Source organism: Fusarium falciforme, chromosome 3 (genome assembly GCF_026873545.1).
Source record: "Fusarium falciforme chromosome 3, complete sequence".
Lineage (NCBI taxonomy): Eukaryota > Fungi > Ascomycota > Sordariomycetes > Hypocreales > Nectriaceae > Fusarium > Fusarium falciforme.
The window spans coordinates 2160939-2186808 of NC_070546.1; the positions used below are offsets into that span (position 1 = coordinate 2160939).

The window sequence follows — 25870 nt, forward strand, 5'->3', positions numbered from 1 at the left end:
CGCGGGAACATGAGCCAATTTCCTTGTTTTTTTTTAAACATATGATGACGTTTTTAAGCGTTGCATGGAATGATTTATACGGTCGTTTATACATCAGATGTTGGCATATATAACTATCAACGAAGCAAGCAAGCAAAAACAAGCAAACATGTTGGGCGGCTTAGCGAAGGCATTTTTCGGATATAAAGAAAACCATATAAAAATTGGGTTGCGGACGGTTCCTGAATATTGGTCATGCGGTCTCTAAACAGCGTTGCATTGCATTGCATTGCTTTGATGGGAAGTGTTCGCAGATGATATGATGGACTTGGAGGTTCCTTTCCTTTGACGCGGGGCGTTGGGTTTCAATGGAACGGCCCGAAGCTGTCTTTTTGAGTTTGAAGCTTGAGAGAAACGGTTAGCGGATTGAATGACACGTCACGATTTAGGCCGTAACGTTGTGTTTGGCGCTGGCGCTTGTGGTGGCAAATGGGTGATGGCCAAGGCGCCCGTGGAGGAGTGTGGGTGGTGATGGTGTTGGAAATATCTCGACATGATAGAGCAGAAGATCCAACCATCGACTCAAGAGATTGATATTGACTATATAGCATGTGTACGCGATGGTCCATATTCAGCAGGCAACATATAGTTGTTGTTATGGGAACTACCGACTACCCTAACATCAGTGGTTCCCATGCGTAGGTGTGGCAAGCAGATTGGTAAATAGAGAACCAATAATGACCCTTCTTGGCAAATCGAAGGTCAAAGCAACCAGTACCACTCTACAACATGTCTACATCCATCTTAGTAACTCTCAAGGGGCTTGTCACATTGTTGAAAGGCATCAGTGACAGTGACTAGCAGAACAGCCTCTCCAGACTAGTCACTCTGGACTGCCACAGCCAACACAACCAACGAGCATCGACCCTGTTCCAGACTTGGACTCAAACTGATGGAGGGTCGAGATATCGCCTAAAAGATCCTCAGGGTTACAGTGCTAGCCCATCTCAGTGACGGGAATGCAAGCAAACACCCCATCCAACACCCATCACCTCAAGCTTTCCCTGGTAAGCTTGGAGCTCTGCCATTCCTCAGACACACACACTTGCCCAAACCTTGGACAGGCCGATATTGGCTACCATGTCGTACGACGTACCGCAGCGTAGACTTGGCGGCCTGGGCAACGTCCTGAAGTAACGCCGCCGCCCGCAGGTTGCTTGCCTTGCAGTATAAACGTCGCGAAACGTGGTGGACGATGCGCCGCTCTCGGACTCGGGCAACCAGAAGAGGAGGGCGCATGTAGCCGTCATATGACCTTTCATCATGAGACGGGCGAGTACAGCCTCCATTCCTGAAGAGACTGTGTCTGAAACCTCCTGGTTCCCACCTTGAACCGCATGAAGCTGCAACGGACCGTCATCAAGGTAGTTTTGGGAGGGTGTTAAGGACCGATTAGCCCAAGCTGTTTCACGGCTCCCTCTTGCCACGGGGCGTCTCTATTGGTCTCTCTTGTCAACATGGGTAGTCTATGTGAAACGGATCTGGCATGGAGTGCATAGATAGATCTATCCGCACACAATCGCGCTGCGGGAAGGGGAATGCGGTTTGCGACACTAGTTCTAACGGTGAGACGAGACGGCAGAAACCAAGGCAGTTGGGTAGAGTAGATAACCTCTCCATGCGTGACGTCGAGTTAATATGAGACCAGTTGCGGCTAACAGCCGTAGGCGAGAATGCCTATCCGTTTCATGTCTCCATTTCCGGCCATGGCATGTGTAGTATGTAGGAGGCAGCCAAGTGTCTCCGTCATATCCCGCGAGCGCTGTAAGCGCGTCAAGCCAAGTTGCAGCAGCCAGAGTCGCAATGTTTCGACATGGCACAAGAGCAAAAGTCAAGTCATCTTGCTCGCACGTCCCAATAATAGCAACGCTGCAGCCACGGCTGAGAAAGGCACTGGCTCAACCGCCGATCTTGTCAAACTCTATTGAGCCGGTTTCCAGCAAACGGGCGCCGTGCTGTGGCGCCCCCTTCCATCTCGCGCATGGCTTAATAGCTCATTGACAATCTGGACCGGCCACTGAGCCATGTCGTAAGTGGTTGCTTCGAGTCAAAATGTCTCAACTTGGTGGGTTGCGGGAGCGTTCCGCAGACCGCGGCAAGACGCCAACCTCACTTCACTTGACGCCGTGAACTTGGGCACAAGAGATCAAACGGGGTGGCTCGTCTTGTAGCCCATCCATAACTACTACATATGCACCTGGATGTGTTGCAATGAGCTCAATACCGCAGCCGGTGTGTGTGTATTGTACTTGTTGAGAGCCCTGCGCTTGCCCATCAGACAGGTCTGTCCGCCTTCAACTCGTTGGAAATGTCTTGATGACGACGTTGCTGCTGCTGCTGTGTTAAAGCTTCACCGACTTCCATCACCAATGGTGTCTCAGCGGCAATGAAACGGGCCAAGTTGGTTCTCATGTCAAAACTTGGTTGGTTATGAGAGCCACCCGCATGGCGTCTGTGGCCACGCATGTCTCTTTGCTTCTTCCTGTCCGACTCCACTGATGAGACAAGGCGTAACCATCGGGGCAAGCCCTCGATTTCGAGGCCTCCACTTCCTCCATGTATCTCCCACCGTGTTCAGTTCGAGACGATGGTCTTGGGCCAAGTCTCGATGGACATAGGGTGAAGATTCATTAGCCTCGCGCCGCCTCTCCTTCGCCTAGCTGAGGCGCGTGGGGAACAAACAGCATGATACCCATCTCACGGGACCGTCTGTCAGAAAACAGACTTGGATGACAGGGGTGGGAGCGCCTGAGTTGAACTTCAACGCGACAGTGAGACGCGCCCAGGCCACGAAACAGACTTGTCTTGAAAGCACGTACGTGCTGCGTAAGAACATACGCAGCCAGACATGGCGATCGCGATGCCTCCTTCTTTCTTTGTCATGCAAACACAACCAAGGCCATCAGTATCCGTGCGGTCATGCCGTCCCAACTTACAGAGGGAGCGGACCCGAACGTTCCTCCGTGTGAAAGAGAGACGGACGTGATAGTCTGAGCTCCGGGAAGCAGGGGGGTCACAAACTCTCGGCATCGCGTAGCTATTACCGCGTAGCCCGTCTCTGGCATCAGAGCAAAGTCCCTTAGAATGGTCGAGACCGCCGATCATCATCCGCCAGTCAAGTTCGTCTCTGTTTCAACACCCAAAAAGCGCAACAACGCGGGGGCAATGCACCACCACACGTGTTGAAGCTAACCACCCCGACTGCATCTGGCGGCCTGGTGGCTGGGCCAAGCACCTGCTTCTCGAAATAACGAGATCCCGGCTGTGCTTAGAAACTCCGAGGGTGCTGGTCCAAGCAGTGGCCGCCGAACAGCACGAAAAAGCAAACCCCAGGAGCGCTGGTTCGCAACTCGAGGTGGTGGTGGTGGAGTCTTCATGTAAGCATGGCCTGCTTTTCTTTTTCATATAGGCCCCCCGGTCAATATCTTCGACATGTTCCAAGGGGCGTTCACTGAATCAGATTGAACTGACCTTCTCCATGCCATGATGCGGATTCCGTAGTCAAGCATTGTACCCCCCAGAAACAGTTTATCGCCCTTCTCGATAGTCACTCAACCATGCATCGACCGATAGACTTGACAGCGCTTGTTGAAGACTGTCCGATTCGTGTGGTGGTTGAGGCGCTCTCGTCAGGGTATCCCCTGTCAATGTCAAGTTCGTGGTTCTCGAAGCTGTCCGCCGCGTATATGGTCTGGTACCATCATGATTGGCCGTTCCAGTATCAAAGCCAAGGACTTATCAACTCAACTCTTCGAAGGGAGGTACCACTGTGCTCTAGGATGATCATGGCTCGCTGGTAGGAACGAGCCATGCATAAAGATTCATGAAAGGCGTGGGCACCTTTATCTTCCCATTGTATTGTCACAACGACAGGTCGTAAACCTTGAAGAAGACTCAACTCGAGTCCTCGAAAACGTAGGGGCCTGCCTCCTTGCCCTGCCAAACGATCTAGATCATTTCCGTGGTGTTTCCTGTGAACCCTGGTGAACCAGATGGACAAACGTATTGGGCTAGGGACTCTTGAACCCCATCCGTTGCTTCGAGTGCTGAATCCTTGCCTTGGCTTGATCTACAGATGAGACCCCAGCAACGACTGTCAACCTCCAGTACCAGGTATCCAGGCCAGGAGGATAGATACCTGATGCTCGAGATGAAGCTTAGACATCAATCATCCTCCGTCTCCCAAACGATGGCTGGAGGCCGCTAGACGGGTCCAACACGAGACGGAGTGAGGGTCCTTGAACCGAGGCGAACTGGATCTGCTCCTATTCTCGGGCGGATATCAATCAAAGTCCACGGCCAATTTCCTTTTCAAGCCCCGGTGGGCCCGTCAAGGAGACCGGCAGTTAGGTTGGCGAATTAAACAAGCCTCGAGGAGACTGTTTTGGACATCAGCTCGGCCGGACGCTTGCTGTGGTCCAAAGCTTCTCTGCAACGACCCAGGCCAGGCACGCCAGGACTCCTGGTCAATCTCCATGCGCCAGTTCCCTCCGCCGGGCCACCGTGGAAGCGGAACCCCCTTGCCGGCATGCTCACACATGTCGTCCTAATTAGTCTTCCGTACATCCCTCCCCTGTCCGGGGATGGCGGCCGCACCCCTTCCTCGCATCCTGGCTGTGCCTGGAGAATGTCAGACCCTGGTCCGGCCGGGACGACAGGGAGAAGCCACCAGTCTCAGTGCGGATAGCAGTGTCCCACAACAGCCGGTTGTCGCTTGGGTGTGGACAGAGTGTGGACTCATATCCCTGACCGACATTCCAATGGTGGAGTCTCTGGGAACCAGGCGAAGGATGCCGCTGCAGGTAAAGAAATTGGAGGCACATTGGCTCGTCAGATGGTGAGCCGTGATGGGTCATTAGACTGCAATGCTGCATGGCCGTTGTTGGCCGTATGCAATTCCAAGATGAAAGTGCAATGGGATGAAAGGGGTGAACGAGCGGCCGGCAGCTAGTGGCTGGCTTGTGGCGGGTGCTCTGTCAGTCTAGCTTCCTGGCCCCTGGACGAATCTGGTAGGGATCATTTGCTGGTAGCCTTGGGTCTTGAAAGATTGAATCTGTCATGTTTGGCTTGCGAAGAGGTGGGCAATCTGGCTCCTGGGTACCGTTGCACTCTCGCTGAGCATGGCGGCAGAGGCGAGGCTATCGGTGGGTGATAAATCCCGACCGAAACGCCAGGATGTAGGTCAAGCCTTGAGGTCCAGACGCCAGACGCCAGTGGTAGGGCTGCGAGGGTATGTAAACATCGTCAACAGGTCGTGGGCCGGCTTGGATTGACAAACGGCTAAGCTTTCCCCTTGCTCGATCGCACCGCACAGCACCAGCCAACCCATGGTCTCACTCCATGGGTGACATTGCCGGGCTAGGATCCGTACAGCCTTGCACAGTTTGACGGGTCGCTCTGTCAGTGTCAGTGCTAGCTACATATCCGCCTGCGAGGACCACGGACGGTGAACAAAGTGCAGAAAGATCGGGGATCAGGACGCGCTCCGTAGAGATGGCCCGCATTTCTCGGCCGCGACACAGCTGGGCATGCAAAGATCTGGTGATGAGCGTTGACAACGACTCATGGACTTCCCAGTGTGGTAATGGCGGGTGAAGACGCGCAGACCCGAGTTGCGGAAGCGATCCGGTCGTGGACGATAGCGCGAGTTCATTGAGCGAAATAAGTCGCAAAGAGACATTATTTGGTCCGGTCTTCGAGACCGACTTGATGTTGAGCCTGGATTGGCCGTATACAGTAGGCACGCAACATGCGGAGCAGACCATCTGTTGGTGTGCACCCAATCGCGGTAGGTATCATATGCTTTCTTTCGGCTGTGCCTCGGAGCCAGGGCGGGGGACACGGCTGCGGTGGCGGTGATGGATGTGCGTTGTTTCTTTGATCCCCAATCATGGCTCTGCCGCGTAGAGGATGTCATGTTTTCATAAGATGGAAGTCTTTAATGAGGCGGAAGGCAGAGCGCAGTATGGGTGCCAGCCACACCGGTACTTTGTACGAGCCCGGTGGTGAATGCCACTAAGGCCAAGTGAGAAGGTCCCTGATCAGCCATGGACAAATCTGGCTGGACGTCAGCGTCGAATTCCGACACCACGACCGAGGTTGGTAAAGACTAGCGCATTGTCAGCCGTGCAGCAGGTAGGAAATGAAGCGTCGACAGGTTTGGTGACGAGGCGGCTCGGTCTAGGACACTCGAGCTGTACAGCACACACCCACCACTTCAGAAGTCCCTCGCCCGCCCTCCATCCCACCACGGATGCCCACTCCCACTGCACTGCATTGAAGCATCGGGACGGCTAGTGGCATGTGGCGCGGTGTTGGCACCTGGCTTAAGGTGAAGAGGGTCCTGGGCGCTGCGCTAGGATAGGGGAGATCCTGCGACCTTGTCCCGAGAAAATCCATGGGCCCACGGAACAAGAGGGTCGCATTCTTTGGGATCTTCGAGCTGTTGCTAGGATCAGCTCATGGCCTCGAGCTGTGGCCTGTGGACTGTGGAACTGGCTCTGGCGATGGGAGCGCCTGTCGCTGTACCTCATCATTGGGCGAGGCTGGAGAGCAAACTTGGTGATGATGACCGAGGTTTGAGGTGTTGGGAGGGAACAAAGCCGTGGGCGACTTTGGAACAATGGCAGTGACTGGCAGTCCTGCCCAGGTACAAGCAGGTACCACCTCAAGCCACACCCTCCCGCCGCTCCTTCCACCTTCAATCCATCCCACGACGTTGCTGAAGTTTGGTGCCACCAGCAAACGGCGGCAAGCATGGGCATGCGCCAAGTCCCCATCCCATTAAACTCGCAATCCAGATTTGGCAGCGCGGCGCCCATGCTCCGTACTGGGAATAGATCCCACTGATTTGATCCATCCGTCTATCCATGGGGGAATCCCGATATCCATTTCTTCGCAGGTCTTCTTGTTACTGACGCGACGCGCTGAACCTTTCACCGCCTACCGTGGATGTCTGATCCAGCACAGACTTCGCATGCTGTCACCGCAGGTTCCGGTTGCAATGGATACCACTGTACCTACCCATTCGCAGCAGGTTTCACTTCGTACATGCTGTTCTTGTGTCTCATCACGTGGATCCATGAGATTACTTTAATTGCTGCGATATTGGCGTCGCACGCGTGGGTGCGTACTTGTTAATGTTGGTGTATTGATATCCATTCCTGTGATAAGATCGTCTCGTGGCATACGCAGAGTTGGGCAGCTTTGATGAAGCTCGTGCTACGAGCAACCAGCAATTAGGCGTCGGTGCCATTGTCGTCTAGTCCAGGATGAGGTATTACTCCGACGTGTTCTCTTCCTCCGCTTCACATCTGGAGCAGATTCGTCATCATGGTGATTCTCGGGCCACGATCGTTGGTTGTCAAGTGGGTAGGTTGGCTCTAAGTGGCCCTTGATTCATTTCGCGACGTCGCTTAATTATCCGAGTCCATATGGAGTTAATACCTTTCTCGCCGTGATTTCTCTACCATTCAGCTTACGTGCCCACCACCGGCTGTTTTGAGTTTGATATTCAGCCTGATCCAGGACTTGTAGTCACTGCCGATCATCTCGAGTCGCCGGTCCAGCTTTTGGTGTTGTTGTACGTCATAGCCGTTCTTGGTCTTGAAGAGTCGTTGACCCCAGTCAGTGCCACTTTAGGTGCCATCCCCTGCTGGGCTGGGCTTGGAGAAGCCCGGGCGTCATGGGTGACCCGTTGTCGCGGGCTCTGGCAAGGGTTTCCCTTGAGCTCCATGTCTCCCCCTCCCTCCAACTCCACTGCACCGACTTGACGGACCACCATGGCCTCACCCTGGTCTCCCGCTCTCCCCCCAGCGCTCGAGTTGCATGGCCGGCATGCCGGGTTTAGCAATGGCGAGTAAGGTTGACCGTTTGACCGTTGAAACCTTAAACTCGCATCCCCGCCACGATGCAGGGCGACAACCAATTCCAGAGTTGAAGCTCTGCGCCTTGGAGGGCAATAGCGTTTGCATAGAGGATGCTTGATCCCCGTTTGGGTGTGCATATGATTTTCAGTGACAATCCAGCTGCTATATCGGGTATCGTTATTTGTCGTTCATTGGGCAGACAGATTCCGACTTGTTGCCCTCGACTTGAGTTGATTGATAAATCGGTGACAGGTTCACAAACGACGTCAAGACCCCCCATCTCCGTAGAAACGGTTCACGGGAAATGGATCTAGCGAAGTCGCATTCGCCGACGGCAAGGAAATGCTATTATAACCACCAACCCTCACCGCTACACACGATCTTGACAATTGATCCTCCAATACCCTGCGAAAAACCCAATGCTGCATCTACATCTACATCTACCCTACATGGAGCGTACCTTGCCTCCCATGCGCCCCTGTTCGCCTGGGTGGGCGATGGCTTGTCGCCCGCACGTTCTCCCGCCCGTAGCCCTGTCTGACATGACCCTGGCAAACCTGGTAGCCAGCCAGGGTTCGGAGACCATTGGCACCCCTGCCTACAGGAAGAACATGGAGAGAAAACCTCTAGAACAACAACCCAGCAAGAGAAGACAGGCTTGGTCCTCGGCGCGGGTCAACGCCATTGGACAGCCCGTTGAATGCGCAAAGTCGCAGAAATCGGAGATATTTGATCGTGCCTAGCTTTACATCCATCCATACCACCCCAGGCATATCCCCATGCATGGAGCGGATGCAATGTGCCTATTGGTACGTAGAAGTATAATATGCTATCGAGTCGCACATATAGTAAAAAGCGGCATCGCACATCAAGATGGGCCAGTTGTCTCCGGATGGAAGTGAGATGAAACGCTTCTCGCCGTACCATCGCCCAGCTCGTGCGGATAGTGGCAGATGACTCAATCAAACCGGCAGATTCCTCCCAAGCAAGTGCCGCGGGTTGCGCGTCTCGACTCATCTCGGCGGTAGCAATCTGAATCAAAGGGGCGCCACTCACGCAAAGTTTGCGGCAGTTGTTTAAAACCCGCTAGGCGATACATAGAACGGTAGCCGCAATATCCTGCCACATTGAGTCAACCGGATCTATTTTGACTGAACCCAAAGTGCCCATTCATTCCCCAACTGACTCTTTCCCTGTGTCCCCATACACCCGTCCCTTCGCTGCCCGACCCCGAGTCCCCGATGCGTGGGTCAACTTGGAAGGTGCGGCGGGACGAAATATCCATTTTCCAAAGACACCAGAAAAAAAAAGCCCACACTCTTCGACCACAATCTCAACTTCGCACCCCTGCATCACACCGCGTTTGCTGCATCTGCTGCTGCCTCCTCCATCTTTGCTTTGTCCCTATCAGACCCCGACCCGTGCTGGCCACGCTGGTAGCAGTGATCGATTCCGGTAGCCGTGCGACCCTCTCCAGATCAACCTGCAGCCCACAGCGCCCTGCTGCACCCAAGCGCGCCGCCTTTACCGCTAGATCCCCCTTGTCCTCGTCCACCCGCGACCCTCGCAGCCAGCCGCAGAGGCTTGTGCTGCCCCTAGCATCGGGTCCAGCCTGGAGATCTCTGCATCTTGCCTTGCGACATTTCACGAGATCATCGCCGTGCTCGACGCAGGGAACAATTGCGACCGCATCGCATCACACCGTACCGGGCCCTCGAGGACTCAGATCACCGAGGCAGCACCAGTGAATCGACGCCAATCTGCCCCGTCATTCCGTGAACTTGCACACTTTACGCTAGACGCAGTGGCCTAGAGTTTCCAGGAACTTGCACCAGCTTATCCGTTGCTTCTCCTGTCAGACAAGGAATACTAGGGCTCAAGCTTTTGAGAGCGATCCTCCGTACCCGATAAACCTTGGCCCAAGCCCAAGACAAAAGTCAGAGCTCTCTTGCTTGCGCGGCGTCAATCTTGTGGTGTCGTTTGGTTGCCCAAGCTCGCATCCATCCATCGCAAGGAGGTAGAAAAAGCTTCCATCTGGTCCTGCATGGCTGGGCAAGCAACCTCGCATTAGGTAGGCCCCCTGCTCGCACCCATTTCCCGCGCCGACCGGCCAGGATTAGCGCTGACCCCAAGCTCTCTTGACAGGCAACGGTTCCACTACAAGAGACACCTCAGTCGCGAGGCTCCCGTCGCAGAGTGTCGTGTGCTAACGGCCCACCAACAAGCTTCAGTCAGTTAAGGTACGGTCGGTAGCCACACCTCCATCGCAGCACGCTGGAGCTCCCCGCCCCTTGCCCACACATGGCCGCCATCTGGACCTTGTCTCGTTTTCCAATCTTGGCTTGGGACTTGTAAATCTTCATCATCTGTCATCAAACACGGCGGTCCCTTTGACCTGGGTCTCATCATCGTGGATTTTGGTGGTGCTCTCCCCTTTCGCGTCACTGCCCACCCCCATCCTTGTCCGTCCGCCGCCATCTCATCGGTGCCCGGTTGCTCACCTAGCAACTGTCGTCGGCGTCACAATTCCAGCCCCCGGTCAGAGTGCGCCGTCTTCTTGGGATCGGGCCCCATCAGCAGGGCCTTGCTGGACCTGACTAACAGCCACAAAGACGTTTGCTGACCCGGGCTGGGGCAGTATATCTTGCAGGGCCGCGCTGCCTTGACCTTTTGATAACGTTCTCGTGGACACCCCATCCCAGCTAGCTAAGCCCTGGCCGTCTCCAACCCGTTGCCAATCCAGCCGTCTGCAAACGCACGCACGCACTTCCAAGCTAAGGGTGTCTTGCCTCCAGAGTTCATCCTTGTCTGCCCTGCTTTGGCGCACCCGTCCAGACAGGTATGTATGCATTCCATGTCCTGCTGCAAACTCTCTTGCATAGGGATCCCTCGAAGCAAACGACAAGGCCCGCACGAACTGACCAGGAAGTTAGGTGCAACAACGGCCAAGCTGCATCAACTCTCGCAGCCTGTTACATCACCTCGATCTCCCAACAAGGCACGGCTGCGCTCCATTCTTGACCAAATCTCGAAAGTCGTTTGCACCGCGACCCGCACTTTTGGAACCAGCACGTGGAAGGACGTTACCTACAGGCTTGCCCCCGATTGCTTGTGTACCACCAACAAGGGGAACGACCTGTCCAACCGACACCATCTGCTTGTCCAGTTGGATCCCAGATACACAGGTGCGTTGAAATCTCGTTGAAATCTCGTTGAAATCTCAGATCCGTCCACACCAATCCACGTCTATCATGATGGGAAACTCGTTGGCAAACGGGAGCATTAGGTTGGCAACAGTACCCAATGTCGTGTTCGTGTTTTTTTTCCTGTTATTTTTGGTCTGCTCTTGATCAGGTCGAAATTGAGACCCCCACCAGATTGCTACGTATCATTCACTAGCGACCTACCTTCTCATCAACGAGGGGCTGGTTGTGTGATTCTTACCTTTAGCGATTCTCCTTGAGCAATGTGATTCCGGGGATCAAACGCATTGCATCTCATCACACCTCACGAGGCTGACTTGACCTGCCTCCTTCACTCTAGGCATCGAGCGACCAACGCCCCTGTTTCAGACCTTGATCCGCCACTTTCTCGTCTTATGATTTGGACGAGCCACGCACTCGACCAACACTTGCATAGCATCTGTACGGATACAGATATTCGAAACTCAAGCGGGTAAGTCGCCTCTCACCTCCCCAATCCTTCCCTGCTCGTTCACACGCGAATCCTGAAAGCTGCGCCTTGGAAGAGGAGCTCGGCCGGCGGGAATTTTCTGGAGCATTGTATGCAGCTGGGAGAGGATCTGGAATCACGCCACCTAGCTCTCTTTTACCACGAATATCCTGGTAGAGCAAGCGCCGTGCGTTGATCTGGCTCGCCAAAGCTGCGTCTTCGTTGTCATAGCACGTTGCTAACCGTCTCTGCAGACAAGAACCGTTGGTTGACGTATTCCGTTCCTCATGACCGTCAGCATGTCAGCGAATCGCCAGATCTCCGGCCAATTCAAGCAGGAGCCCGGGGTCAATCCTGTAAGTGTCTCCATTTCCTTTTCGTCAAGCATGCACCTTTGCACACCCTTTCCGGCTCGCATGGACTCGGATCATGGCTAGTATTCCATGTCTGCCAAACATGATCATTTTGCTACATCGTAGCTTGTGGGATCTAACGCGTCGCGGCTACAAACGCGTCTGCCAGACCCCAGCATCAGCCTCAAGTGAAGGCCTGTCTGGGTTATGTCGCTAGACAGCGCCGGGAATACCAAGGTTTCTAAGTGCGCCCCGCGCAATATGCCTGTCGCAAGCCTGACCGGGTCAGGACTCGAGGGTGGGCTGAGCAGGGTACGTCTTGTTTCACCAATGCCCGGGGCGCCCGCAGGGGACAGGGGAGGGGTGGTCAGTACCAGCCTTGACAAGATGCCCATCCATGGATGGATGCCAGACCCCGAAAATTGGAGAGGCCGGGCAGGCTGAGGCGGGACGTTGCAGTGCATCCGCCGCCTCAGCCTTTGCCATGAGAAACGGCCAGCGGCCTCGCATGCACCAGCCACATTGTACAAAGAACTCGCAGGCGGCTGAAGCTTCTCTGAGCTCGACACGCGGCGGACAAGGGCGGTCACAACGGCCTTTCCCCCGTTGCACAGCTCGCGGAGGCACGCAGGATACGGGCATTTGAATTTCGGGGCGCGGCGGGCCGCCACCAAGGCGAAGGAAGGTCGGGTAGCATCCACTCAACGGTCGCGAGGCTGGCGGCGACAGAGGAGATGGAGTGACCGGCGTCGAGATGAATTGTCGGCCAATGCCCAGTACACACCAGCCAGCTCAGTTGAGCAATACTCATCTCGTCAATGGCACGCCGCGGCTACGCGGAGCAGCACCCGGTGGATGATGCCTGAAGAAGACGCCGAGAAGGACGCTTAACTCAGCTGAGAAACGTCTTTTTTGGGGGGAGGCGATGCAGGACCTACCGTCCGTGGGCAAGCCAGCAAAAGATGGTCAAGCTTGGCGGGTGTCGAATACGCTACGTACCTATCGATGGATGCCAGGCTGCCTACCTTAGGTGGGGAGCCGGCGGCGTTGTTCCCCCAGTGGGGCGCTGGAGCAGGCAAATGGAGGCCACCGGCCCCTCTGATTCAGATTTTAGGGCGTGGCACTCGAGAAAAACGGTTACGAAGCATCAAATGTCGACAGACAGAAGGGACGGGACGTGACGTGACGGAGGGAGTGCCCGACCGACCTCGCCTCAGCCATGCCTTCTGGTGCCGTACTGTACCTTTTCTGGCATCCACGCCCAAGGTACTAGCGGTGACGCACGCAGTGGATCTCGAGTGAGAAAACAGACAGACACGCACGCGCAGTTTTTGTCTGGCGAGAGCAGGCTGCCACAGATGGGCCCAATGCCCGTAGCCGCGACTTCGGGGGTTCAGTTCATCTGGAAGGGATCGAGTACGTACGAGGATTCTGAGCTGGACAAACGGTACTCTGCAGGTACCTGGGGCCGGACGGGAGTCTGTACAACATTGCTCACCCGGTCAGTGGCCGTTGCGCGTCAGTTGGATTGGAGCCCAAGTGCCTGGTCGGTCCATTTTGGGGGCGGACCAGCGTGAGCGACCGGGGCCCATGGGCCCATGGACGACGACGGTTGAGAACAAGGTCGTGGCCAAAGTGGCAGAGTGGCAGCCATGGACTCCCTTACCCACACCGCCTGTGGCCAAAATAGGAGCACCAGGGAAAAGCCAATCCCGGCGCAATCCTGGTCCGTTGGCTAGCCCCGGCTCTGGTGTGCCCCATTGGGCAGCTGCTCCTGGCCGGGCGCCCTGGTGAGGCGGCCATTGGCCACTTAATCAAACCAAGCCGACCCCTGTCGCGTTTCTTCCATGCGTTGTCCTCCCCGGGACACCTGCTTGGCCTGTGGCTCTACGCTACCTACGGTACGCTACGCTACACACTCGACTTGCGGGTACGGAGGGCAAGGGAAGAGGGCGTCCACCCGCAACATGGTGCTCGCCCGTCACCCCTCTCGGTCCCCTTTTCCCTCAGCCTGCCCCTCGAAGCTGATTGATGGGAAGGGAATGGGTGGGCAGGGTCGAGGGCTTGACTGGGTGGATGGACGGATGGAGTCTTCTTTTCTGGTTCTCTGGAGGTGGGCGCGAGCTCCCGCAGGCACGCCACCCCACTTGATATCCGCCCGTTCATTCACTCAATCACTCATTCACGCAAAGTCGAAGACGGCTTCTCTCTACCCACACGCCCTCCCCCCCTTCCCCCTGGTCCTGGCGTGGTTTGGCGTCGGCCTGCGAGTTGCAGGAGGATAGGCCCAGCAGCAGTCGTCAAGTGAAAGGACACCCTGCGGCGGAAGCTTGTCAACGCTTTTCCCTCGACATTTCACCGTTGTCCACCGCTCCGCTCTTCATCCCAAAGTAATTCATGCTCCTGAGATTTCTGCGACAGGGGTCTCGTCGCGGACTCGCGCACTTGCAACAGCACACTTCACATCATATCGATATCCTCCCAATCCCCCATCCCCACTCAAGGACGACGGACTTTTCCCTCTCTTTGACGTTATATCACTCTTGTTGAACCCTGGCCTACGGCGCGCGCACGCCTGCCAGACACGCCTCGTACTCCTGGCTCCATCTGCTGGCTCTAGCATCTGGTTCAAGCACCTGGTCTGCCATCCCGTCTATTTGCTCATTGCCCATTCTTGGATATCCACTTCAGATCATACCTTGTTCTCCATCCCCATAATCTTGGTTCAAATACCCGCTCCCCTGCCCCTTCGTCTGCCCCCCCGTCCGGCCCCCTCTAGCACACCCTTCCTCCGATCGATCTTGTCTTTCTTCCGCTCCAAAGGGCCTGCTCTCTTCTCGCTGTCCCTGGCACACGAGCTATAACCTTCGAGACGGGGACCTTCAGTAGGCACTGTCATCGCCGCTCGCTCTCTTGCCAACCAGTTCTGGCCAAGCGGTATTGCTACCCCCTGCTCCCTCTTGGTCTTCCCTCCCACCCCGTGTTTTTTCGCTGTAGTCCGCGAGAACCGGGTTGCTTTATCATCATTACCGCTCCGAGCCTAGCCCGCCTCACCCGTGCAATCCCAGTCCTCACCAGGGGATGTCCACTTAAACCACCTCCCCAGACCCAGGCACTGGCAAGGGGAAAATAAAACACCAACGCGTCCTGGGCTTGATGCTATTTTCTTTTCTTTGGCCGCGCCTCACAGCTTCAACCTTCACGTCCTAGTCCACATGTCTGACTAATGGGTCTTCTCTCTATGCAGCATCACTCGCAGCACCAGCAACAGGGTCAGCCGCCTTCCCAGCACCTGCAGCAGCACTCGAGACCCCCGAGTGTAGTTCACCAGCAGCATCACGCACAGGCTCACCCGCCGCCTCAACAACACCAGAGCGCGTACTCGTCAACACACTCACTTCCTCAAGCATACCAGACGAGCGCCCAGGCTACCAACAGCCAGGACAACCTCAGCTACTACAACCATCCGAGTCCCTACAGCACACCCGGTGCCACAAGCGGATACACGTCCGCAGGTGCGTCAACGCGAGCCTATCTAGCTTCTTGATGACGAGAAGCGCGTCGCGAACTCCAAGCTGACTTTGCGCGATCCAGATACCTCCGACATGATGGCCGCCGCTCAAATGCCGAGACCCCCCTACCCCCCAATGTCCTATCATACTCCCCAATCCAACTCGCCCGCCTCAGTCGCATCACCCTCTCAACATGACCAGCACAGAAGCATTTACGGCCAACCGCCGTCACAGCATCTGCAACAGTCGATGTACTACCAGCCGCAGAACCAATATCAGCCCATGCCTCCTCAAGCGACAGCCTCTCCTTACGCGCAACACGCGCCCCACCCCCAGCAGTCGATGACTTCGCAACCCGCCATGATGATGTCCCAAACTGCTCCCCAAAACCAGATGACCCAGCATGCGCAACACGCACATGCGGGCATGACTGGAAGCCCTCGGCCAAAGATCGAACCTCAGGTGCCCCTGCAGCTCCAGAAGCCTCAGTCGTCGCCTATGCCTCAGTCTCACCACCCCCAAAACGGCGGCCAGCTCCAGAGCCCCGGAAACTCGACTCCTGGTGTCAACCCCAGCGCGGCGCCCGGACCGATCCCCGCGACAACCCCTCTCGTGGTCCGACAGGACGGTAACGGTGTTCAATGGATCGCTTTCGAGTACTCAAGGGACAGGGTCAAGATGGAGTACACGATCCGCTGCGATGTCGAGTCAGTGAACATTGACGAGCTATCGCCCGAGTTTAAGCAGGAGAACTGCGTCTACCCTCGAGCATGCTGCCCCAAGGAGCAGTACCGCGGAAACCGCCTGCTGTATGAGACTGACTGCAACCGCGTCGGCTGGGCGCTGGCCGAGCTGAACATTCCTCTCCGAGGCAAGCGAGGACTTATTCAGCGAGCGGTTGACAGCTGGCGCAACAGCAACCAAGATCCCCGACTCCGAAGCCGACGAGTGCGACGTATGGCCAAGATGAACCAGCGAAAGCAAGTCCAGGCCTCTCCGCATCCCGGTGCGGCTCACATGCCCGGTCCCAGCGGACCTTCAGGGATGCCCGGCGGCCCAGGACCCATGGGACCTGGCGCGGCCATGGGCAAGCCTGGCCTCGGCAGCATGGGTCAACCGATGCACCACCACCAAGCAGGAACTCACCCCGACGGCACAGCTCAGGGTGGAGGGGATGAAGTCGGTATGTTCCACCAGATGTGAATGATTTAAAGAAACCTCGCGTCTGCATTTTGCAGGGCAAGGCATTGCCATGCCTTGTGCGCCCCTTCTTTTGCACTGATCCCCTCGCTGTCCCTCACCGCACAAGAAATGCTTTGTTCGACCAATGTTGTGTTGATTAATTGATACCAAAACCCCTTTTTTACTCTTTCCTTGTTACTGTCTTACAAAAACATATTCCCTTTTTTACTGCTGCAACGGCTATACCTGTGTCTTTGCTCTATTTTCTATCTGCTACTGCTTTGAACGTCTGGGGACTGGGTTTGTCATCTCCTTTCCTGTGTTTTTGCCTGTCTGTCTGCCTGTCACAATGAATAGCACAGGCGGTCTGCCACTTCCTGCACCGTCATCTATACAGCATCCAAGCCGCAGTGGCTCCCGAGGGGTTATGAGGAACTCTTTGTTTTGTTGATTGGCACAGTTCTGTACATTACCATAAAGTCGCGCGCACACAGTCGCTGTTGTTGCTGCTGCTGTTAGTTGTTTGCTTTGCTGCTGGGTTCCTGCGACTCTTAGACGAGTTCAATCTGCCTTTTGGCTTTAAATGTTGCATCATCTACCGTTGGCATTTGGATCTGGTCCTCTGAGACTGATCTGACACAAGCCTACAACCCAGTCTTGTTCTGTCTTGCATTTCAAGCGCTAAACACAAACACACACACATAGTCGAGTTTTGCTTTGACTTGGTCATCTCATCTCACATCACATCATAATCACTCAACAGTAAAACAAGAGGGAGAGATTGGCTAACTCGGGCTCTTTATAGGCGATGGTCACTCCTACGAACACCATCACCACCAGGCTCCGACGGGTCAAAACCCTCCCAACAACGACGACGTGAGACCGGCTCATGTTTTTACTGGATACAACAACCAGCCATATCCCACTAGCGCGCCAATGTCTCACATGGCTCCCCACGCTGGCGGTGCTGTCCCGGCTAAGCGCCACAGCCGTGGTAACGCTGATGAGCCCGACGATCTCTTCCCGGACATCCCTGAGGCCAAGAAGCGCAAGTTTATTCTTGTCGAAGATAATGTCCGCGGATCTCGCCTCCGTGTCCGGGTGACCCTTGAGGGCGTCGACACCAATGAGATCCCTGACAGCTTCCGCAAGGGAGCCAGTGTTTTCCCCCGTAGCTATTTTCCTCGAGAGATGCAGAGCCCTCCTCCAAGCGCGACCGGCTCGCGCTTCTTTGCCGATGATCAAGACGATGACGGTATCGAGGAGACTGAAGGTCGCGAGGCCAGTCGCCGCGGAGCTAACCGAACTGGCAAGGAGATGGTCAAGGTTCCCATGGGCGAGTCCCAAGGCGAGATTGTCATCCCCCGAATGAGGAAGTCTATCCGAGGCAAGGAGGTTCGGCTCAACGACCTTGGGTACCGAATGGCATGGCTCCAGAGCCGAGTCTTTGCTGGTCGGACAGTCTTTCTGCAGCGAGCCTGTAAGTTTCGATCAACCTAACCTACCTAACCTGACCGTGTTGTCGGATGTGATAACTGACAGAGTCTAGTGGACTGCTACCGCAACAAAACGCGAGCCGCCATTGAGAGCATCATGCAGGACGTCAAGACGGTTGCGCCTCACTATGAGACGCGCGTTGGAAAGCGACGCTGGAATGAGCGCATGCGCCGTGGAGAGAAGAAGGACGACGAGTAGTGATAGATGCTTCTGTCGTGTCGTGTCCTGTCTTGTTGTCTTATCCCGTTTTACCCATACCCCACCCTCCTTTGAGACTTGACCATGAGAATTGGCCTCGTTCTTGTTCATCCCTGGCATTGTCATTAGAAATTGCTTGTCTGCCTGTTCTTGCTTCACGATACTGCTTCACGATACCATTCTGCGACGACGACATCGATGGTGATGTCCTCCCGTTTTTTATTACCCCCCAACTTTTTTTCTGCTTTCATGGCTCCGGATCTACACCAAGTTCTTGCATTGAAACTCTTGTTGCGGTTTTCAACTACATGCCATGCCTCGCACTCGGCTACCCTCCCGCGCTAGCCTTCCATGGTTGCCGCCTCTGGAGTTTTCAGTTCTCATTTTCCCAGTCGAGTGGTTCCTGTATATTAAATTGCAATTCGTGAGGATGTATAGATGCAGGGCGGATGACGATGCTTGGCCGAAGACGTTGACGTCGAAGAGGGGATGCATGTTGTTGGCTGACCTTTGTTTTGGTTCTGGCAAGGTCAGAATCGAGGGTCTGTCGGATTGATGATGGGTTTAATCACATACGGTATCGGTTGGAAGGGTTTACATATGGAGGTGACGATGGTTTTGGCATTTGCTTTAACACCACTGTGTGGTTATGCGTTCCTTGCAAATAGTGTTTGGTCATAGTTGGTAGACAATGTTGTGTTTCTCTGGTCATCTACTTTTCCTATATGTGATGTGCCCTGGGTCTGATGGGAACAAGAGCGCTTGAAGGTGATGGTAGTAGAGAGTGAGATAAGAGGGAGGGCATGTGAGAAAATGAAGCAGGTATCATGAGTGAGTGAGTTTTTAGAAAAGAGAGATCGTGAGTAAAGATAAAAAGGGTAAGAATACATTACATACAAGGCGATATAACCAACTAACTATGACAATTTTAGAGCTATGCCGTCCATCGTTTATCTCTCTAAACTACTAATGCTCCCGGTAGGATCCACGGATCCAAGCGCCTTGGTTTATGAAGTGGCTAGCTGTATGCACTTCACATTGCCTGAGCCTTGCAGTGCCTTGGCCTTCCCCGCATCGTTGTCCCCATACCAGCTCACATCCTGGTCAAATTTCTCTACTTTATCTCGTGATAGGTCCGTCGAGTCTCGATCGTGTCATACGATAGCTCAGTCCCCAGGTTTTCCGCAATATCGGCATCCTCGCGGGCACGCAGGAGAGTGGCATTCGGGCGATACCCCAAGCTGGTGATGAGATCAAAAGCTGCGCGAGCAACGATTGGCATTTTGATGAGTTCCTGGGTCAAGTGAGTCCGGATAAGTCGGATACCTTGATTGTTAGCTTCTTGGTGGCCGACTTGGGCGGGTATCTTGATCTGAGAGGGGCTTACTGTGTCGAAAATTGCAAACATGAGCCTCGATGGCTGCTATCTTCTTAGGAGAGTCACAGTAAAGGGCATGGATGCAACTCCAGATGTACTGAGCGAGAGGGATGGGGCCAGGTGACTGCACACCCCCATGAGCAGGAGGAAATAGACCGACAATGCTCTTAAATATCCTCATCTCCCCCTGGCTTAACTTCCTTAACAAGGGCTCAGTGGCATATGGGCATGAAGTCCGCATGTGTGGAATATGCTCCAAGTTGAGCAATGCTTCAGTCAAATTGACCATGGCGAAATGATGAGCCGCGGCTGAGATGATTTGATCCAGAACAGCGTCGTTGGACTCAGACATTGAACCAGAGCCGGACTGAAAGACGTGGTTCGTGTCACCCTCTGGAAGAAGTGAAGGGTATAGGAGGGTGAGAAGCAAAGCTTGAGTCCTCTTATACTGCGTAGTATCGGCGACGCAGCCATCTGCGCTCCCAGTGTCGGCCTTGGCATGGGGGAGAAGTTGCCAGTTGGGCCAGAAACGATCGAGAGGCTCACCCAGGCGATCACCACTGAGTCGAGACCAGTCGTCAAGACGACTATAAAGGTTAAAGACACAGCGGGGAGTTGCTATCGATAGGGAGGCACGGCAGGACTTGGCGACTGCGTTGCAGAGGTCTCTGCCCTGGCTGGTGTTGACCCAGGTTGAGAGATCTTGACCGTCACGGTTTTGGACTAGCTTTGAGTTGGGTCCAAGAAGATCTTGAGAAGCTTGAACCTCGTATAGGGAAGCTACATTGCGAGCGATCTGCCTGAACATCTGATCTGTAGGGGTCGAGTTTCTGGCTGGCTGGACGCCCAGTGATTGGTTGACAACCCACCCGGTGCAGAGCATGCTCGGGGCAATCAGGGTTGCCCTGACTTTGCTGTCGATGCAACTCTGGATCTCGCCGACAGTGAGAAGATGTAGCTTCGTGCTGGGTGTCAAGGGGTAGGGAAGCTCGCGGATCATGTCTTGATGAAGCGAGGCCGGTCCACAGATGATGATGACTAGGGACGAGGGATAGCCTGCCTGGCAGTAGTTGCTTGCCTTGAGAGACATGGCTGCGATGGCATCGAGAAACGCCTCTGTGAGCTCCGCTGGATTCTCGTGGACAGTGACGTTGTCCCATATCCCGCTCACATCTTTGTTCCCGTAACGGAGGTTGACATGGCTTTGAGGGTTCGAGGCACTCAGCCGCACCCAGTGCTCGGGAGGCACAAGCGGGGACAGGAGATGAGATATGGCGTAATAGCCCGCGACGAAGCGTTTATGAAACGGATCGTCGAGGTGCTGGGGCGGAACGGTGAGTATCTGGGCGATGCAAGAGTGTGGATGGATGTCGGGGATGGAGGTGGTGGTGAAGGTCGAGCTGGGGTAGTTGGACGCAGCCATATTTGGCCGGAGTTTGCGGCGAGAACCTTGTGAAGCTTTCTAAGGCTCTTGATGGTTGATGAAGAGGTGCAGGTCTGGTTTGCTAGTTGGATGGTGATGGGTTGAGGTTTGTAGAATCGAGGTTGGGTTGGATAGGCATGGTGAGGAGAGGTGGGATCTCATATTTGGCATATTAATTCATCCTAGGAGAGCCAAGCCTTGCACGATGCGGCTTTTGAAGGCATGTGTGAACGAATGCAAGACGTCTACGCAGATGTGTTTGCCTATTCTGTGAATGACACAAGTAGTGACTGAATGCCTTTTGTCTGTTCCCTTTAACGCGGCAGCCAGAACAATCAAGGAGTGGGAACTATATATATTCAAAACTAAGAAGATTCTCATTCAGATCAGTTCTAAAGGATTGAAAGCTAAAGGTTCGTTTGAAGTGTCATGGGGTTGAGATGACCTTCTCCGTCAACGCTTTGGTTGAGGTAGCGTGACCACCTCACAAACAAACAACGACATTTCAACATTGTAGAGGCAGGACAGAACTAAGGAATTGCTTTTAAACGTCCACAGTAGATATTAATACATGTGGGAAACAAAGGCTGACCAACAACTCACTACGTACACAATGACGAATCTGCAGTCGTTTACACGCAAGTTGAGATTAGCACAGCGGGGACAGATAGATAAGAAGAATACGCGTTTCTCCCAATCCTTGCTGGCGTATAAGAAGACAAGTCTGGGCGTATTTCGCTTCGTAACTCGACCGCGCGATCGAACGTGTCGGCGTATGCAAATCTCGGCAACCGTATAGTAATACTCAGGGATGGCGATAGTGTCATTCACCCAAAACTGGATAGACACAGACGGTGTGGGCATCTACAGCTTCAAGAATTCAGGAACGGGAACAAGCTTTTTCGCCCAGATACGAAGCAACCTGTCAAGACTCTCAAGCCTCCGCGTAAACCCTGCAGCTACAGCGCCAAGTGGAACGGCATGGGTATGGGCTTCCCCATACCAAGAGGAGCCAAGCCAAGGGCCTTTCAAAGAGGCTTCCCCCCTCCCCCTCCCTCCCCCTCGGAGATTCAATCTGCGCCTCGTTACACTGCTTTTCAGCTGGGGGTCCAAGCCACACACACACTCAGCATGTCACTTGTCCGACGGGGTTGGAATGGGAAGCAAGCTTACATAGCATGGATAACTTTAGATCCCAGCCGTGCCAGCTCAAATACGAGTGGACAAGAGAGTGTGTGGCTCAACTCCTGAGACCCTGTTTCTGGCAAGTGGGCTATTGACGCAACCCAGACCCCAAGGCAGCCCGCGAGCCGTTGGCTCTGGCTCCGTCTCCTCGTTGGGCGAACTTTTTGGTAGCGGCCTAGCCATTGGCCTCTCTCCTCTTTCCTTGATCACCAAGCAAGCTGTGAGACCGCTTCTTCTCCTTTTCCGATGCTCTCAGTTCTGACCTCGTTCAAAGAGAAAGAATAGTGGCTCTCTTCTCTCGCCATGTCGCAGCAGCAGCAGAGCCCCTACTACGCGGGCAACTATCCTCCGCCCCTATTCGCCGCCGAACTCGACAGCAGCGCCCCCTCCTCCCGTTTCGCCTCAGCCCAAGGTCCCGATGGAGCGCCCGTCTTCGAGATGCCCGGCGAACCGGTGCCCTCCAAACAGAACGGTGAAGAGAAGCGACCCTCGAGGACACAGAGCCCGGCGCAGGCCAACCCGTGGCCCTTCTATCTAGACGGTCAGGCCCTGTCAAAGCCCGCGCAGGAGGACGACAAGGACAAGCCGTACAAGGACCCGTCTGCGGCGCCTCAGCCCGTCATGGCCAATCCTTGGGCGTACTTTGGCCCCGAGGCTTCGGAGGATACTCCCGCTCCGCTCGCGATAGCTTCGGGGAGGCGACCGGTCAACCAAAACCCGTCGCCGCCGCCGGCAGCGCCTCAGAGTGAGGAGGATCGCCGCCCCTCAGGGCCGGTATATAAGCCCTACCCTGGCAATAGCGAATCGGTCCCCCAGGTCCCCCAGGTTCCCCATGGTACCAGGCCGCCAGCCTCTACAAGTCCGAGCCCAAGTGACGGCGACCCTTCTTACTATCCTGCGCCTTTGAAACTGGGAGGTCGCCCCGCCAAGACGACATCGCCGCCTGCGTTCAAGCCATATAGCCCTCCTCCCTCTCATGATGTGCAGGATGCGCAAGTTAGACCTCTGGCCGGCATTGGGAGGACCGATTCGCAATCGACGACGACTTCAATGCCATATCGGCCGTATAGACCGCATTCGCCTCAAACAGAGACAACAGCGGCGGCGCCAGCTGCTAATATCCCGCCCACCACTAGTCCTCCTCCCCCAGCTGGGACTCCAGCTTCTCTAACTATTGGCACTCCACCCGCTGGTGCTTCAGCTGTCGCTCCAGCTCCTCCAGTTGCTTCTACACCGACTCCTCCGGTTACTGCGCAGGCTGTTGCGCCAGCTCCTTTGGCTCCAACACCTCCAGCGACTACTCCGGCTCCCGTGGCTGCTGTCCCAGCCCCGACACCTTCAGGAACTATCCCAGCTCCTCAGCAACAACCCGCAGGTGCTTCACCTCATCACTTTCACTCCCCAGCACCTACAAATCCACCTGTGAACCCTCCAAGAACAGATGCGAGTGTATCTCCCAAGCCCACAACGACTGCCCCTGCCTCTGAGCAGCCGCGGCCACCGCAATACCAACAACCGCAACCACAGCAACAGCATCACCAACCCCAGCCACAGCAGAATGGCATTGCAGGCGCTGCTCCAGCCCAGGGAGCTCCTTCGGTGGCATCTCCTTATCTGCCATCTCCCATGTCTCCTTCAGCTCAGTCCATCTCAATGGCTGCCCCTTCACCAGCAACACCATCACTTAACGCGGGAGTGCCGTTCGCTCAACCACAGTATGCTGCCGCTGTTCCAGCCCCGAACTACGCTCCGGGCCCAACTCCGGGTCATGCGCCGGGCCCGTCCCCGACCCATCCCCCGGTTTCGGCAGCAGGTCCTCCGCAGACTCAGCAAGCTCCGGCGCCAATGACCTCACCACCCCCGGCGATGCCAGTACTCAACGCCGGAGTACCGTTCGCTCAGCCAACATATGCTGCCAGTGTTCCTACCCAAAACTACGGACCGGGACCATCGCCCACACCCCCAGTGACCTCACCCGTAGGTCCTCCGCAACCACACCCAGGTCCGCCCATGGTAGCTCCCGCTCCAGCCCATGGCCCAGCCCAACCCATGCCGGGCTACCCCAATTACAACTACAACGTCCCGCAACCCAGTTATGCGCCGGCTCATACTCCCCCAACAGCTACCCCAGCACCGGGAGCCGCAAGCCAGCCTACTACTCAACAACCTGCTCCTTATCAGCAACCAGCTCAGACTGGCCCTGGACCTCAGCAACCTCCTCTCCAGCACTCGACCACAGAACCCTATATGGCACAGGGGACCATTCCTCAATCACCCCCACCTCCATATGCGCAGACCGTCCCTCCTCGGCCTGGATCGCAACCTCCAGCAGCAGGTCATCCTTCACAACATCAGCCACCTCCCGGACCTGCTCCTGTTGGGCCTTATCCACCTCAGCCTCAATATCCCACTCAACCGACATATGCTCACGGTGCCCCTCCGCCCCTTCAGGGACAACCATCATTCGGGCTGCAGCCCCCTCCTCTTCCTCCTCGACCAGCGTCAGCCCAGGGAGGGATGCCGACCCATGGTTTTGGATCCGGACCGGCTGGTTACAACCCGGCCAATTATCCTGCTCCTCCCCAGACTTACTTCTCTCCTCCACCAGCACTGCCGCCACGACCTGGCACTGGCGGCGTTGGAAAGATCTTTGGCAGCAGCTCAGCGGATAAGTGGCTAAGGAAGACTGGACAGGTTCTCGAAAGCACCCTAGCACCCATTTTGCAAGGACAGTCGGGGCAATATAGACCTGGGCAACAACAGGGGCAGCCGGTGCCGCAGGGGCAACAAGGTCCGCGGCCATATGCCTCCCATATGCCGCACTTCCATGCACCGCATCTGGCACCTCAATTTCGAGGCGCTCCGGACTCTGACTCTCCAACGCCCGGGCCCGGCGCCCCCGGCCCACACTAGACTGCGGCTAGAACGGGGTTCATAGATGACGTCGTTCGATTTGGATACTACTGGCAGTTGATCATGTTTCAGGTCTTTGTTAGAGTTCATCTGGTGTGCGTGCCGTTTGGATATGGGAGGATCTTGTTGGATATATAGAGCTAGCCAGCGAGCATATCAACGCCTTGGAGCGCTTTCTTCGTCTCACATATTATCACATATTAATAAAAATGTTTATTTGCGTTCTGATGCTTCACCGTGTTCTGATGCTGAACTTTAACTTCTCTTGGAGTTTATCCATTTAAGCTGGGCTTGTGTTGTACTCTTGGCCTATATCGTACATATGGGGCGATCGACTCAAGCACAGTCAATACGAGTATTTTGACAAGCTCCATGACATCACATCAAACGACTGAGATTTGTTTCCGGAACATTTTGGCTGGGCTGCTGATGCCAAGCCAGAGAGATTCGGATGGTAGGAATTGACCAAGGTTGCCTGGAGAGACAATTCATGATGGATTGACATCATCATCATGAGTAATGACAGGCATTACATCATGAGACCAGGGGTACAGACCTCCATTCCAGACGTTGATGGGTGTGCTCACTCGGTACGGTTCTTTAACATGAGGGGAATGAAATGTAGCCGTCTCCTCGGGCTACCCGTGATT

The 25870-nt window shown here is 55.2% G+C and overlaps 3 protein-coding genes across 3 annotated transcripts; 2 read left to right on the plus strand and 1 right to left on the minus strand.

The window, feature by feature from the left end:
* Positions 1–15158: 15158 nt before the first annotated feature.
* NCS54_00397800 (Hypothetical protein) lies at positions 15159–18321 on the plus strand (the record flags this gene model as incomplete). Its single annotated transcript, XM_053149529.1, has 4 exons — positions 15159–15447; positions 15527–16627; positions 17432–18106; positions 18176–18321. The coding sequence occupies 4 exons, from the start codon at positions 15159–15161 to the stop codon at positions 18319–18321; spliced, it is 2211 nt and encodes a 736-aa protein (XP_053005504.1).
* Positions 18322–19435: 1114 nt separating this feature from the next.
* Positions 19436–21122, minus strand: NCS54_00397900 (Hypothetical protein; the record flags this gene model as incomplete). Its single annotated transcript, XM_053149530.1, has 2 exons — positions 19436–19647; positions 19709–21122. 2 exons carry the CDS (start codon positions 21120–21122, stop codon positions 19436–19438), a joined length of 1626 nt encoding a protein of 541 aa, XP_053005505.1.
* Positions 21123–22610: 1488 nt separating this feature from the next.
* NCS54_00398000 (Hypothetical protein) lies at positions 22611–25220 on the plus strand (the record flags this gene model as incomplete). The annotated part of the gene is made up of 1 exon (XM_053149531.1): positions 22611–25220. The coding sequence occupies one exon, from the start codon at positions 22611–22613 to the stop codon at positions 25218–25220; it is 2610 nt and encodes an 869-aa protein (XP_053005506.1).
* Between the last annotated feature and the right edge of the window lie 650 nt (positions 25221–25870).